We start from the raw sequence: 15,782 nt of genomic DNA, 5'->3' as shown, positions 1-15,782 counted from the left end.
TCTTAATCTGAAGCACCACTTTAGCTAACGGGGTCTCCCGCTGCTGCCGCACCGCCGGAGCCCGATTTCTGTTCTCACCCTGAAGCAAAGTTCTTAACCTGACGCACTATTTCTGGGTTAGCAGAGTCTGTAACCTGAAGTGTATGTAACCTGAGGTACCACTGTACTTTTATTTAAATAATAATAATAATAATAATAATAATAATAATAATAATAATAATAGAAGCCCGGAGTCTGGGGGCCCTACCCAGGGGTGACAAAGAAGGCTGTGAACAGGCACCATGGCACCCACAGGCACCAGTTGGTTTAAGAACGGGTTCGATTTAAGAACAGACTTCCAGAATGGATTAAGTTCATAAACCAAGGTACCACTGTACTTCAGTTCAACCTGCTACTGGAAAAAAACTCTTGGGATAGTTACTTGTAAAATGAACATGGAATACTTTTCAAATTTTGTTTACTTTTACTCAAGTCAAAACTAAAATCAAATAAACATTCTAAACCAGGTCTCAAACAATTTAGCAGTCACTTTTTTCTAGAAACTCATGACATTGAATGTTACTCAGCATTCCTATAGCACTTGATTGTTCAAAGCACTTCACATACATTCACTTTCCACAAGGTATGCGCTTACCAAAGGCCACTTTAGCGAACTGCTCTGTACGAATTGATGCCTGCTCCAATAGTGTGAAATCCGCCATACTACATGACTCTCACAGCACAGACAGATCTTAAGACATTCTGTGCCCAAGTCTCAGAAATTCTCAAAAGCTTCAAGGGCCTGTAAAAGCCCTTTAAAAAGCTTGGGAGAATAAGTCTTCTAGAGAGATGGAGGAGACCTAGAGAAATATAAAATATAATGTAGAAAAAAACAGAGCACAAGGGGGGAAAAAGTGTATGAAAATAAACACCATTGTGCTCTACTGGTCCTACTTAGGGAACATCTCCCTTCATGGAGTGAAAATAAACAGAGCAAGGCTGTGCCTTTGCTACCCGCGCATCACACCATTTAAGGAAAGATTCATGGAGATCCAAAGAAGCACCACAGATTTCGGCATCAACTTGTTTTCAGATGACCTTCAAAATGCAGCCCTGTGTTTTGTCCAGCCATACAGTCATTAATTTGGGAAGGTACTAACGCATGAATGGTGATGGCAGCTTCCCTGCTCTCCAAGAAGTGTTACAGGCAGAACTTGAGAAGTCATTGGTAAAAAACAATGGTAGGCACTTTGCTGTTTCTACTATTAAGCTCCACAGGATAACTGGTAGGTTTGGTACCCTTCTCAAGTGGTGTACCTGATCTTTTAGAGAGATAATCACCTCCTTCAGGTTCACCTGGAGCTCCTACTAGTAGTGCTTCTTAGATTCAGTTTCAGTGTATTCATCTTCAACCAGTCTATCGTTCTTAGTTAAGGGATCAAAAGGTCAACCATTACAAACTGATCAGATATAAGTTGGATATCAACAGCACTGATAACACTATATTCTATGTATAATAAAAGAGCCCTGGATAGTTGCCAAGGGCTGTATCCTCAGCCCTCCCTCAGCATCCAAGTCTGATACTGGCTAAACAGTTTCATAGAATCATAATCATAGAATCATAGAGTTGGAAGAGACCACAAGGGCCATCGAGTCCAACCCCCTGCCAAGCAGGAAACACCATCAGAGCACTCCTGACATATGGTTGTCAAGCCTCTGCTTAAAGACCTCCAAAGAAGGAGACTCCACCACACTCCTTGGCAGCAAATTCCACTGTCGAACAGCTCTTACTGTCAGGAAGTTCTTCCTAATGTTTAGGTGGAATCTTCTTTCTTGTAGTTTGGATCCATTGCTCCGGGTCCGCTTCTCTGGAGCAGCAGAAAACAACCTTTCTCCCTCCTCTATGTGACATCCTTTTATATATTTGAACATGGCTATCATATCACCCCTTAACCTCCTCTTCTCCAGCCTAAACATGCCCAGCTCCCTTAGCCGTTCCTCATAAGGCATCGTTTCCAGGCCTTTGACCATTTTGGTTGCCCTCCTCTGGACACATTCCAGTTTGTCAGTGTCCTTCTTGAATTGTGGTGCCCAGAACTGGACACAGTACTCCAGGTGAGGTCTGATTCACTGGAAGGTAGTTTTATTTCTTTAAAATATTTGGTGCTAGGCTTCTGTGAGCACTATTACTATATCAAGGAATTTTCATTGATTTTGTTGAGGCCAACATCAAGGGAAACCCAGCCAGATGGGTGGGGTATAAATAATAAATTATTATCATTATTATCATTATTATCATTATTATTATTATAAGGGCCACAATATTTATATGACCAAAATCTCAAAATATCGGAACGACTCAAAAGCAGTAACATCTGAATCCTATTATTAGAGGATTAGAAAATTAAGAGGTCAGCTCAGCAGATACCAGCAAATCCTTCAGTATATTAAAAATTACAGTTGATTAATTTGTTAAATCTAAAAACTGATGGTCCAAAGTTCAAGTTGTATGTTTGGGAGCAACCGAGAAGAAATATTTTAAATATTACTAAACATTACACCATTAAATATAAATTAGATAGAAACAAGGGAAGGCTAAAAAATTGACTAGGAGTTCAGATACTCTAAATGGCTAATATGTCCATTTTTCACCTGAAGCCCTCTCCAATGCAGTTTTGCTATTAAGCAAAACCTAAAGAAAGGTAATCAATTCTAACTAAAAAGCACTTATCCTGGAATGACTACGCATAAGGCACTTCAAACCGCTGGCTGGCTGCCAAAACCCAGACAACCGCTATCAATGTTTCTGACTATCACAAGAGCACAAGGGGCCATGCATAATTGACTAGAAGATGGGCTAAAACTGTGCCCAATCAGTATGTGATCAAAAACGCGTGGAATATTCAGCGCCACTTGATTACATGGAGGCACGTCCTTTCACTCTCCTCATGAAATCTCTTCAAGGTCCAGAGTACTGTAATAAGATCATTACTGTCAAGCGGTACGAATCGCAGGCAATGAGTCTTGGGATAGGAAGTCATACTTCACAAGCTTCTCTGGTCCCCCTTTTTTTTATTTTACTGCGTATTGAGGCAGCAAGGCGATGAGGTGACAGATAATGATCACATCACTGTGTGGCAACTAAAAAGGCACTTTTAAGAAAAAACAGAAATCATCTTAAATCATCTTAAGAGAAACTCAATTTCATTTTGCTTGCTTTCTTAAAAATTAAACAGAATTAAGTTGTGCTCAGTATTTTTATCATCTGATTTTTTGCCATTAAATTAATCATCTGATAAGCTTTGCTATATGAAAACCTATTAACTCACAGGCAAATGGCCAATTTTCTACTTACAAAGAATCTTTCATTACTTTGGGAAGGGAAGACTAGTAAACTCAAGTTGCCTTTCTACTTAATTCAATTCTTTCATATACGTGCTGAATTTAGCACATAGCTCTTATAAGCCAGACCTATGGTGGGAAAGGTAGGAGGACTTGCAGTACAGACTAGTTGGCTAGCCAAGGGTCTAAATGCATGACAAAAATAGAAGACTGTATAGGAAGTATGTGGGCGACTAATTCTGACAACCAGGAATTTAAAGAAAACTTTATTAGAATCTAACAATATACTTTTTTCTTTCATTTTTGGAGAAGACCGAGTGATTGGGAACTTGAAATAAACATTGGTATGGATTCTCTGAATGTCCCTCTTTACAATAGCACTGACATCAAGACCTATGCTACTTATTTCTCCCTCCACCAAGCTCTTTGCTCAGTAAAGGAAGCTACTACTCCAAGTAGAAGCAGCAAATACATACAAGCAGTCAGTCTGCTTCAAGATTTTTCCTGGAATTAAGGCACAAGAATATCAGAACTATTTTTAGATACTCAACAAAAATAATGGAACACGCTCCCTTGGAAGGTGGTGGACTTGAAAGCTTTGATGTTAGCCGTCTGTCATGTGGAGATTCCTGTATTGCGGGGGTTAGGCTAGATGGCCCTTGGGGTCCCTTCCAACACACACATACATTTTCTACAACTCCATATTATGAACTGCATAATGATTTGATTAAGCAAGTTACACACTAAACATGGGCCAGATAAGAAATGCGCTATAAATCCAATTTTCAATAAAAGCAGCACACTGTAATAACAGATTAGAAATTAATAAGCTATATATGCTGTGTGTCACAGTAACTGTTAACTGATGCACAATGAGTAGCTCTTGAAGCAGCTGTTTTGTTTTAGATAAATAATAATAACTTTGCACATTTTAAAGGTGTTGCTTGTGAAGGGAGTCTGAATGGATTCTCTTTCACAAAGTAGCTCCACAAATTAAAGCTGAAATAGACCTAAAAAGGCATATGAAGTGAATCCAAAGGCAGTCTGTGCACTGTGGGAAGCAGCAGCTCTGACGTGGCAGAAATGGGAGGGTGGGATGCCTTGTGTCTCCAAAGTCAGCCACCAGGCTGAAGGCACTGTAGTGCAGATACCACTCCTGACACCAGACCTGAATTGTGGCATAGATCATCCAGCTCTGCTGATGTACAAGTGACTTGATGCACTGTGAAGTTTGAATGGGATGGCTGCATGGAGACAGCTACTGAGGCAAGACCACTGTGAATTCTGCCTATGAAGGAAATGGCTTTTATTGTACAGTATGTGTGCCATACATACAGACACGGGTGGCGCTGTTGGTTAAACCACAGAGCCTAGGACTTGCCGATCAGAAGGTCGGTGGTTCGAGCTCCCGTTGCTTGGTCCCTGCTCCTGCCAACCTAGCAGTTCGAAAGCACGTCAAAGTGCAAGTAGATAAATAGGTACCACTCCGGGGGGAAGGTGAACAGCATTTCTGTGCGCTGCTCTGGTTCGCCAGAAGCGGCTTAGTCATGCTGGCCACATGAACCAGAAGCTGTACGCCGGCTCCTCGGCCAATAAAGCGAGATGAGCACCGCAACCCCAGAGTCAGCCACGACTGGACCTAATGGTCAGGGGTCCCTTTACCTTTATGTGTGCCAAACAAAACAAATTCCCAGTAATACTTTGTGCACCTAACTGCTTTCAAAACTTAAACTTAAGGGTAGTTTATCTGATGGTAATAAATGATAAATCAAAGGAGTGGGGGTGGGAACCTTGCTACTGCAATACAAATCAGTTTCAGATGCAACACATTTCCAGAATTCTACACCCGATAGGTAATAAGCAAACAGATAAAACACCTTGAACAACCACTCAAAAACACCCTGAATGAACCCTCTGCAATATTCTTAACTGCCATATCCTAACAACTAGATGGGGAATCATTACTGCAGTCTTTGAAAACCTGTGGTGCTTTCTTACAGCACCAGTAAACTCCCCCACACTAATGCAATGCCAGCAAGCTACCTGTATCCAACAGAACAGAGAGTTAAGCTTTATTCTATAGTTTCCTGCTTCAGGCTTGCTAGCTATGCAAGTGTGAGCAATATAAATCACTTCATTCCAGTACAGTACTTGCCCTTCCAAGAATCTGCTTTCCTGTTGGCTACCACAATATTCTTCCTTCCTACTGGGAAGGAGGTGTTACTTGCATCCTCTCCTGACCCTGAAGTTAACAAGAATTGAAAGACCAGAAGAAAGCTTTCAACTTGTTTAGTCTGCAATGAAGTGGGTTAAAACAATAGATGAGTTTCTCTTCCCTTGTCTTCCACTCCTCAGCATCAACATAGTGGCCTTTCAACAGCAATCCTTTTATGTCAGATAGGCTGTGACAACCGGCACTGACAGTTTCCCAACTAGTGACCTTTGTGCCTTGCTTAAAGGTGAAACTCTGTGGATTCAGTTTTGGTTTTATGAATTTCTACCCCTCTGTTTCCAAGGAGTACTATGATAGGCCACTTTTATATCTCCTAAAAGACGGTAAATGAAATGTTCAGTTACAGGAGTTGGTCTGCGGGTCATTCCCACAACTTAAAGAATAACCCTAGGTTTAACATTGTGGTTAAAACCCTGTTCTGGATGTAATGCTAAGCCAAGGATCATGACTTGGTGTTCCTGATCCTGCTCGGGGAGGAGCGAAGCGGGAGCTATCTGTGCATTCATGCTAAACCACTATAAACACTACTGTTGTGTGAGTACAAACTCTTTTTGTTGTTCTGTATGCTTGTTGCTTTATTCCTCTTGAGCAAAAGTATTAGTTGCAGCAAATGAATTCTGGACATGGCCCAGGAGGAAGGAGTGGAATCATTGCATAACAGTGCCCCCAGCTCCTCTAGATGGACCAGAAGGATGTCATGGTCAGTGGTGTTAAAGGCCACTGAGAGATCCAGCAGAACTAGGAAACAGATTTCACCTTTGTCCCTAGCCTGCCAGAGATCATCGACCAGCACAACCAAAGCAGTTTCAGTCCCATGATGAGGCCTGAATCCCAACTGGGAGGGATCCAAATGGGCTGCATCCTCCAGGCGTGCCTGGAGTTGTTCAGCAACCACCCGCTCAATCACCTTGCCCGAGAATGGAAGTTTTGAGACTGAGCGATAGTTGGCCGTATTGGCTGGGTCCGAAGATGTTTTTTTAAGAAGTGGTTTAATAACCGTCTCTTTCAGCGGGTCACCACCCCACAGAGCCCATTGCCCAGGCCTTCGTGGCTCACTTTTATGAGCCAGGATGGGCAAGGATCAAGGAGAAAGGTGGTCAGTTTCACTTGTCCAAGCAGCCTGTCCACATCCTTGGAGGTAACATTAGAACTGATCCCATGCAACTTGACCAGACAGGACTCGAACCTAGCACTCTCCCACCCCAGCTCTGCTTCCACGGTGGAGTCTACCTCTTTATGAATCTCAGAGACTTTATCTGCAAAAAACTTTGCACAATCATTGCAGGAGATCTTGGGGTCCTTACCAGGCCCCGATGGAAAAGGTGGTTCCATTAAGCTTGCAAACCACCAGAAAGAGTCTTTTGTTGCTGTTTTCTGCAGATGCAATGGAGGCAGTGAGGAAAGAATGACTGGATTATCTGAAGTGTAGATTTGTGAATAAGGGATACTGGGGACAGCGGATTTGGCATTTCCTCTCACATAACCTCAGTCAGGAGCAAACACTTGTGGGAGACAGGCACATCGTCCTCAGTTTTTCAGATTCGCCAAGCAGTAATGTTCACCGAAGCACCTGAAATAGGAATAGCAGCCTGCCTCCTGGCTCATAAATCAATAAAATAGAAGCAACAATAGCACCCCTTTTAAAGGAAAAAAAATGAGTGAGACTGCAAACCATCATAGGGAGGGTTCCACTGTCCCGAGTCCCCAATTCATAAATCTACACTTCAGCTAAGCCATTCATTCTGTTTATTTCATGGGATGCTGGGAACAATGGATTGGGACATACCACAGCCCTTCCCAATAACTGGGTTGGTCCACACTGCTGACACACTGATTACAAAACTTGGTGTACACTGTACGACCAAAAGCTGTTTCCGTTGAAGACATTAGGTCTAATTTATAACGCCTAGTTAAAGGGGCATTAGCCATAAAGGCAGCAGAAATGGAGGCTGACCTAGTGGAATTATGAGATGGTTGGGGCAATTTCATAGTATCGTAAGCTAAGGAAATGCATGCCCTAATCCATCTAGCTACAGTAGCTGAAGTGACCCATTCCTCCTAAGAGGAAGGATGAAAGATACAAAGAATTCCTCTTTCTAATGACTTGAGTCCGGTGTATATACACTTTTAATGCTCTGTGGACATCCAAGGAGTGCAAACCTTTCCCAAAGGATATTTTGGATCAGGACAAGAGTCAGGAGAAAGTTCCTGTTGAATGTGGAATTTTGTAAGAACTTTTGGTAGAAAGGAGGGATCTGTACACAAGACCACCTTATCCCTATGGAAGATGCATAAATGCTTGCTACCGACAAGGCTGACAGTTATAAAACCCTTCTCGCTGAAGTTATCACAACCACAAATAGGACTTTAAAGAAAGGTTATTTAATGAGATTTGGCATAGCGGTTCAAATGGAGGCCATTGCAGCGCTGACAGAACAGAATGTAAGTTCCATGGCAAAAACAATGAGCTACCGGAGGATGCTGTAATGCAGTTCCTTTGAGGAAACTTTTGATTAGCAGATTTTGTGACAACGAAGCACAACCACCAGAACCTAAAATCAAAGAAATGGTGGAAATGTGATGTTTTAAATCATTTGGTCAAAGGCCATTTATCAGACCATGTTGGAGCCAAGAAACTGGACTCTCAAAGGCAGGTTTTGGAGCCATTCCCAATATAGGGGGAGGTGGGGCACATTGAGGCAAGGGGCACATTGATACACCAACAATATTTCAATATCGAGAAATGTTATTCGTGTCGTGACATCACTAAAACGTGTCTATACCTGTGTGAGTATAACAGTTGCGACTGCGCTGCCCGCCAGTTTGCTGTTGGCGTTTGACGAGAGTAGGTGTGTTTTTAGCGCAGCCAACTAAAAAATTATGTGAAATGTAAAAGTTTTCCAACGCTGTTTTATGTCATTTAGTTAAGATTTAAAAGTACCAAAGGTAAGTTATCCCACTCAGTAACCAGGATTACACATGATTTCTAAATAAGTTCAGTGGTTTTATTAATAATTGTTAGTTTTCTGAAAATGTCACTTGGGGCACTTTGATACCTTAAGACACGGGGCACACTGATGCGTATAAAAGTGCCCCGCTAATGTACAATAGTGCCCCAATATACAAGTTTGCATGAAATCTCAAAACTGATTTCATACTCATGAAATTTGAAAAGAAAAAACTGTTGTTTACTATGTGGCCAAAGTAATTTCTAAATATAATATGACTGATTATCAAGTGTCATATCTCAGGAAAAAACCAGGATCTTGTATGTTTGTCTTCCCCATTGTAGAAGATAAGGCAAGCGTTGATTTCAAGGATGTTGTTTTGCAGTTGCCAAAACCAAATTTCTCAAAGGGCACATCTCGAACACCATCTCTTTATACTTTTTCTTTTGACTTCAGTGGATATGATGTGCAATATAAGTTAAATGTTAAGTAATTATCTTATTTTTTATAAGCATTTTGTTAAATTACTATTTTTTGTCTACCTAATGTGAGTTCTTATATTTTTAAAAAGTTTTTTTTAAATGTATAGATGTTTGAGGAAAGATTAATATAAGTTTTTATGTTTTTTAAAAATATTTTTTAATGTTTTGTTAAGAAAACCTGCCATAAAGTCTATGATATCTGTGAAACACTGTTAGTTTTGATACGTAATTTAGATTTTAAATAACAAATTGTAAGACTGATTATGATCTCTCACAATAAATTTTTTCCCCATTAATTTTTTGTAAATAATTACCATTTTCATACAATTTATGCTTTGTATCAAAGTGCCCCATCCACTGTATCAAATAAATGAAATTGTTCTGAACGCAGCCACACACGGGAAAACTGAGCAGAATTCACTTCCAATGCCGCAAAAGTGGACTATGGGAAGAGGCACAAAAATACGTCTCTCCAATGTCGTCACAAGCGGACTAGGAGGAAACAGACTGCAAGCCGCAGACTAGTAAGTGTAAATAATAATAAACAATTGAATCACTCCTTAACTAGGAGGTTCAGAAGCAGTCTACCAGTGCGACTGCGAACTGGGAGGAGAATATACTGCTGAGGAATAATAACCCCAGCTCCTTCTGCCGTACCATGGACCAGGAGAGCAGTCAATATGAAGCCTTATGAAGCCTGAAATGATACAGGAAATAAAGGCTAAAGACTGTAGAAATCACCAAAAAATGAGGTGGTGATATGGAGCCAGCGGCTACTGAAAGTGAGCCGCGGTTGTGAAAAGCCTCGGGTAGAATCTCCCTCCATTTATCTTTAAATCTGATCAATAAACTGGTGCGTGGCAAAACGAAGCCACAGCGTGAAAAAAAAGAGCACATTTAGCAACTCTGTAAGAGAGCAATATACAGGGACGCTCTGCAAGAGAGTAAACTAAATAAACGAAAAATAGGAAGAACTAAGGTTGCTAAGGCAAACAAATGGGCAGGACAAAATATTTTTTGGAATACACACACACACATTTGTAAGACTCAAAGTAAGTTGCTAAAACTAAGGAAAACTAGGGAAAATAAAGCAACAATAAAATGAGATCAAAAACTGAAAACTTATCTGCAGAAGCAGGAGAGCCAGCAGAAACAACCTGCTAAGTGAGGCAGGAGAAAAAACTGAGGATGTGCCTGCCTCCCACAAGCCTTTGCTCCTGCCTGAGGTCATGAGAGGAAATACCCAATCCACTGTTCCCAGCATCCCATGAAATAAATGGTCCTCTTTGCCGTCTCTATCGCCACTTGGTAGGCTTGACGTTGAGCTCTTACCTGCGTCCAGTCTGGTTCAGAATGTGTTTGAGAGAGACGAATGCAGTTATTTTGCTCCTCCTCTGGGTTTTGCTGCTCCCATTCTCCTTCAGCTAAGCCAGGGGTTAGTTCAGTGTTATGTCTGAGCATATTTTACATACAAAACTAGAACCACCTAGTGAAGGATCCCGCTCCACAAACTCGAGGGAGGCCCACCTGACAAAGAGGCCTACAGCGACAAAACATCAAGCTAGTAGAAAAGTCAAGCAGTCTTGACTACTAACCCATTGAAGCATCAGTGGAAAACTGATAAAAGCACAGTGTGCTAGGAGCTACACTATGAGAATTTATAGCTCAAGAGTTAAATCCTAGAGATTATAATATGGTAGAAACCTGGTTTTCGGTTCTCCCTTATCAAGAAAGCTTCAAGAAACCTAGAAATCCCAACTTTAGAGAAATGGTCAAAGAAAAGCCTACCAATATATTATTGTTTAGTTGATTAGCTAGTTAGGAATAATAAAAAGGACCACCTAGATTCTGGATCATGCTCAGTGCATATGCTTTCCTATGTTAAAAATGTTGAGAGGATGTTTAAGTGGAAAAATACTTGGCCAAATGTTAAGCTTTCAGTTCATTTTAAAATTAGTTGAAGACTAGTTCAGTTTATCACTGCTAGAGTTTTAAGTTACAACTTAAAACCTCAGTGTAACTTGCACTTTTAAAAACCTCAGTATTTCCCCTCAATTTCTTTATTCTACCAAGGGTTGTAGGTTTTTTTTAAAGGTGAAAAATTGACATAGCTGAAAGTTTCAGTATTTGATTTAGATACAAATAAGTTATAATTATTTAAAAATAAAAAAGAATTTTGCACAAGGAAGGATGAAGGAATTTTCACGGGGAGTTATTACCCAGTTAACTCAACACCCACTGCCTATTCCCAAGGTGCTATACTGATCTAAAGCCAGTCACCTTTCAAATTCCAACTCTTTGGAATTTGAGCCAAACTGCCTGATCTCATTGTCTGCATTAGCAGCTAGGGAAAGGTAGCAAGGTATATACATATGGAACTGCACAGCAATGAAGCAGGTGACAAAATATTAAGCTATTGGGCAAGTTAAGCAATTGTGTGAGTTCAGCCCTTTGACCTAGCAAATACCAAGCTCATAAGTACATTAACTCCATAAATTACAAAAAGACATATGCAAACGTCAGCAAGGGAGTGAGGGCATTCCAGTGCGTTGCACCGATTGTTGCAGGTATGGCCATCTGCCTGCTGAACAGAAACCACATTGTGCAATGAGCTCCTGGTCCTCGGAACATTGTCAAGCTTAGACAAATGGGAGGGAATCTACTTAAGTCAAGACTGAAGCAGACTGCTGCCACTTTTAGCATTAAAAGGGGGGCAGAGCAGTTTGAAAACCGATTCCTGAGGGAAAGCTGACAGGAGCTGAGGAGGGTCCAGTTTAAAATCAATCTTCCGCCAAAGATGAAAGAAGGTTAAAAAAAAAAGTATGCTTGTTTAAATGGGAGAAGTAGGTATTGAGAATGCAGGGACACATACTAGCAATTTATAGAGAATCCAAAGCACCGTAGACTAAAAACAAGTGCCAAAGACATTTGGAGAGATACACTAATGTTTATATACTATTGCTAGAAGCCCCCAAATCAATTTGGGGAACTGAAGTGCTTGGCCTTCGAGGACCACACAGATATAGTGCATGTAATGGAACCTGCTGGAATGAAGGGAACCAGTGGGACACAGTTATCTCTGGATACAAGCTCCATAGGAAGGGTTTACTGGAGGTAGTGTTGCTCATAAAGTCCATAAGCCTAATGAATGAAATTAAATGGAAGAAATACCAAAAGGTGCTGACTCCTCCACGGAATTATTGCTGGTGGCGATACCAGGCGCCAAGAGTTATTTAATACTGTGAATCCCCCAGACCAAAATGTTCAGGATGATATTGAGCTGGACAATGAAATCAAAGAGGCATCCAAAAGAACAACTGTAGCAATAGGTGACTTCAATTACCCACCAGCAGACAGGTAAGTGTGTGCTCCAAATACCAGAAAGAGGAAACTTTTCTAGATATCCTAAATGACTGTGTGAGAGAGCAGTTGCTCACGGAACTGACCCACTTCTAGAGACACTCTTAAGTTACCCAAAAAAGCTGTTCCCATCAACATAATCATGACACAAGCAATTTCTTGACTAATTTGTTGAATAAAGTTAGCTTGCAGCAACATGAATAAAACTCACAGGAAAACATAAAAACAAAAATTACTTAACAGGAAAAATATGGCATGACACAAAAGTATTTCTTGGAATAAAATCACGAGATTTCAACATAATCTTGCTCTCAGTTGTTAGGTAAAGTAGGTATAGGACTGCAGATGAAACTGGTCAACTACATTTACAAGATGGTTAGTCTCTAAAAAATGGTAGGAAAGATTTACTTTTTACTATCATTAAGACATTATAGCAAGCAAGCAGTAAACACTGCCCCTCCCAAAAAAACCCAAACCTAAGTCCAAGCCCACATGAAAACTACTTCAGATGTGTCAAAACAGAGTGTTTGTACCTCGTGAAAATATAAAATAGATACCTTCGGCACTGCCTGAGATACCATCAGCTTTAAAATTGCTTGTGCTTTTCTTCCTGCGATGCTTTTTTCTGTTTGCATGAGGAGAAGGAGGAGGGTCTGGCTTAGTACTTGTGGTGCTAGATATACTTGGACTGGAGCACACAGAATCTCCCAAGCCGGTATCTGTAAATCAGAACAGGGAACAAAAATAAAACATGAGGTAAGGTACATCTCTTTTTCTCAACAAAAAGCAGAAACCAAGCATTTGTATATTTGATTTTTTTTTAAAAAAACAACTGATTACAGCCAGTTTTTAAAAAAATCAAAATTTTCACTCAAAACTTCTTAATGTTCAGAAGATGACACTGAGATAGCTCAGTCAGGAGACCAGGAGACTCTCAGGGTTGTGGGTTTGAGTCCCACGTTGGGCTAATGTAATTCCTGCATTACAGGGAGGTTGGACTAGATTATCCTATTCTATGATGATAGGTATTTCCCCCGATAGTATGGGCAAAATGAATTTCAATATGGACATATGTAAGGTTCCACACTAAGGCAGGAATAATCAGCTGCACAAATATACTGGATTGCCAGCAAAACATGTGAAAAAGATACAATACAATAGCCCATAGTGTGCATTAAACCATGTTTTAATTGTGCCTCCTCCCTCTTGCACTGGTCCCTGTGTGGCTTTTCCCCACTGCCTATCCATCCATCCCAATGGCTCGAACAAGCCATAGTATGGGCTTGATGTGTCATCCAAATCAAATAACAATAATAAGTTTATTATTATTGCCCCAGCCACCCTGCTTAATTTGTTTCAAACAAATGGTTAGTTTCAGAGAACACAGTGAGCTGTAGTGTGGCTTGCTTGAACTGCACAGATGTTGTAGGTGTGGAAAACACCATGGGGAAACCCTGCGTGCCAGGGGGAGAGCCATTTGCTGTGGCTCATTGGGATGTGTGCAAAGTCCACTGGGTCTATCTAGTTCATAGGCACTGGCTTTCCAGGATGCCAGGCAGCCGTCTTTCCCTAGCCCTGTCTAAGCGTGTCAGGTGTTGAACCCAGGACCTTCGACATACAAAGCATGTGTTCTACCACTAAATTGTGGCTCTTCCTCGAAGTCACTATTTTTTCTCCTTTTGCTTCTCTGAACATTGGGCATCCTTCTTCCCTTCTCGTGTTTGGTTACAGCTACCTATATCAATGCCTTCACTACTTAAAAGCGGATGAAACAGGGGCATGGAAGCTCCCACCTGTCTGGCAAAGACCTGTTAGGCCTGATATTATCCAGAGGAACAATCTGAATCCTGACTGCCTGAGAACTGGCACTTCACCTGCATTTGTTCTAAAAAAACATAATGTGGAACACTATTTCACACCAAATCAATCTCTTAACTGACCCAATAAATACTATTTTACAAGCCATTTTCTCCTTTCCTCTGCTTGACATTCATAATATTGCTTTGTGTCATATTTTGATATTGCTACATTTTTAATTTATGTATTTATATATAAGGTGCCGAGAGAAGAAAAGTGATATTAAACTCCATTTAAGATATAGTGAACTGAAATGATGCTTCAATTGAACACAGAACCCTTCCTGTTATTAAAACGGAAGAGGTGGGTATTATCTTCTTTTGATATTCCTGCATTAGCCTCATTTAATTCATCGACAAGCACAGGTTCATGTAGAGGAATCTGTTTAAGCCTGATCACTCCTTATATCCTACAGCAGCAACACAAAACTTCTCTAGCGAAGGGCCGACTGAAAAATGAACTTGCTGCTGCAAGTCTTTATGATGTACAATGCTTTTCAGATAATAGTGTGCTGTTCCTGGGTCAAACAGCTCTAAAGTGAAGAGAGCCTGAGGTATTTGCTTCCCTCCTCATCTGGAAAAAGAAATGTGAATCTGGGGTGTAGAACTAGGCTTTCATTGTTTCTCTATTAACACAGAGCATTCTAGTTTCCAGTATTCTAGGTTACTTTGCATTTGTCTGCTTTAAAATATGAGCCACTAAAGTCCACTAGGCTTACATGCACGCTTTCCCCATTTCTGACTACTATGCTTCCTTGACAAGGAATTTATTCTTCAAACTGAAAAGTGACCTCTTGAAAATTGTAAAGGAGTTCTAGCTTCAACTCACTGCATACAATTTTATACCCTTGACTGAATACAAATAACACATTTTATTTGGTATCAATTACTGAATGTGAGAACAGATGACCACGGCTGCTACTATTAAATATAAGAAGCATACCAAATTAAAAAGAAACAAGCGCCTCATTACTCCACAGCCTAACCAGCTTTGACAGAAGCACTAGAACTCATAAAACGCACTGAGCTGAGATGGGCTGTTCTCTAGCCATCCTGTATGTTCAATTTCAGCCATTAGTTCTTCCTAATCGAGCATCAATGTTCAATGCATACCCTCAAAAATATATATAACACTAGTAATAACAATAATAATAACAATCTGTGCAACATTTGAGCTTCAGTACTTGATGTATGAGTCAAAGAAGCAGTTTCACTTTTCACTCGGGAAGCTGGCAAGCATGACTAGAGGGAGAATAAAATAACATTCAGTTCGCATAAATATCAAACCGGCTTCTTGAGACTGATGGGCCAGGAATGTATTCTTAGCCATCATTCTGGCAGACAGGCCCAAGGACACTCATAACTTATTTTACAATCATTTAGTTTCAGCTCAAGTGGAAAACGTGACAACTTATCTCTGCTGACAAGATGCCATATCAAACCTTACAATTAACTTTCATATGATTATCTGCCCAGCCCATCATTAGCTCAGCAGCTACTAATGGCAGCTACAGGCAGCTTTTCTGATGATGGTCATCAGTTTCAGGATTTATAGCTACATTATGCTCACTAGCAATTTTTT

The 15,782-nt window shown here is 40.6% G+C and overlaps 1 protein-coding gene across 7 annotated transcripts in view; it reads right to left on the bottom strand.

Annotated features, from left to right (window-relative positions):
* AGAP1 (ArfGAP with GTPase domain, ankyrin repeat and PH domain 1) overlaps positions 1–15,782 on the bottom strand; it is a 326,092-nt gene that overhangs the window by 84,003 nt on the left and 226,307 nt on the right. For all 7 annotated transcript variants that reach the window (XM_081203561.1, XM_081203562.1, XM_081203565.1 and 4 more), the window contains one exon: positions 12,902–13,063. In XM_081203561.1, coding sequence (XP_081059687.1) covers positions 12,902–13,063 — 162 coding nt within the window. The remainder of the gene's footprint in view (positions 1–12,901; positions 13,064–15,782) is intronic.

Source organism: Podarcis bocagei, assembly GCF_964188305.1.
Source record: "Podarcis bocagei genome assembly, chromosome: 1".
Taxonomy (NCBI): Eukaryota; Metazoa; Chordata; class Lepidosauria; order Squamata; family Lacertidae; genus Podarcis; species Podarcis bocagei.
This window is presented reverse-complemented; position numbering and strand designations above follow the sequence as displayed.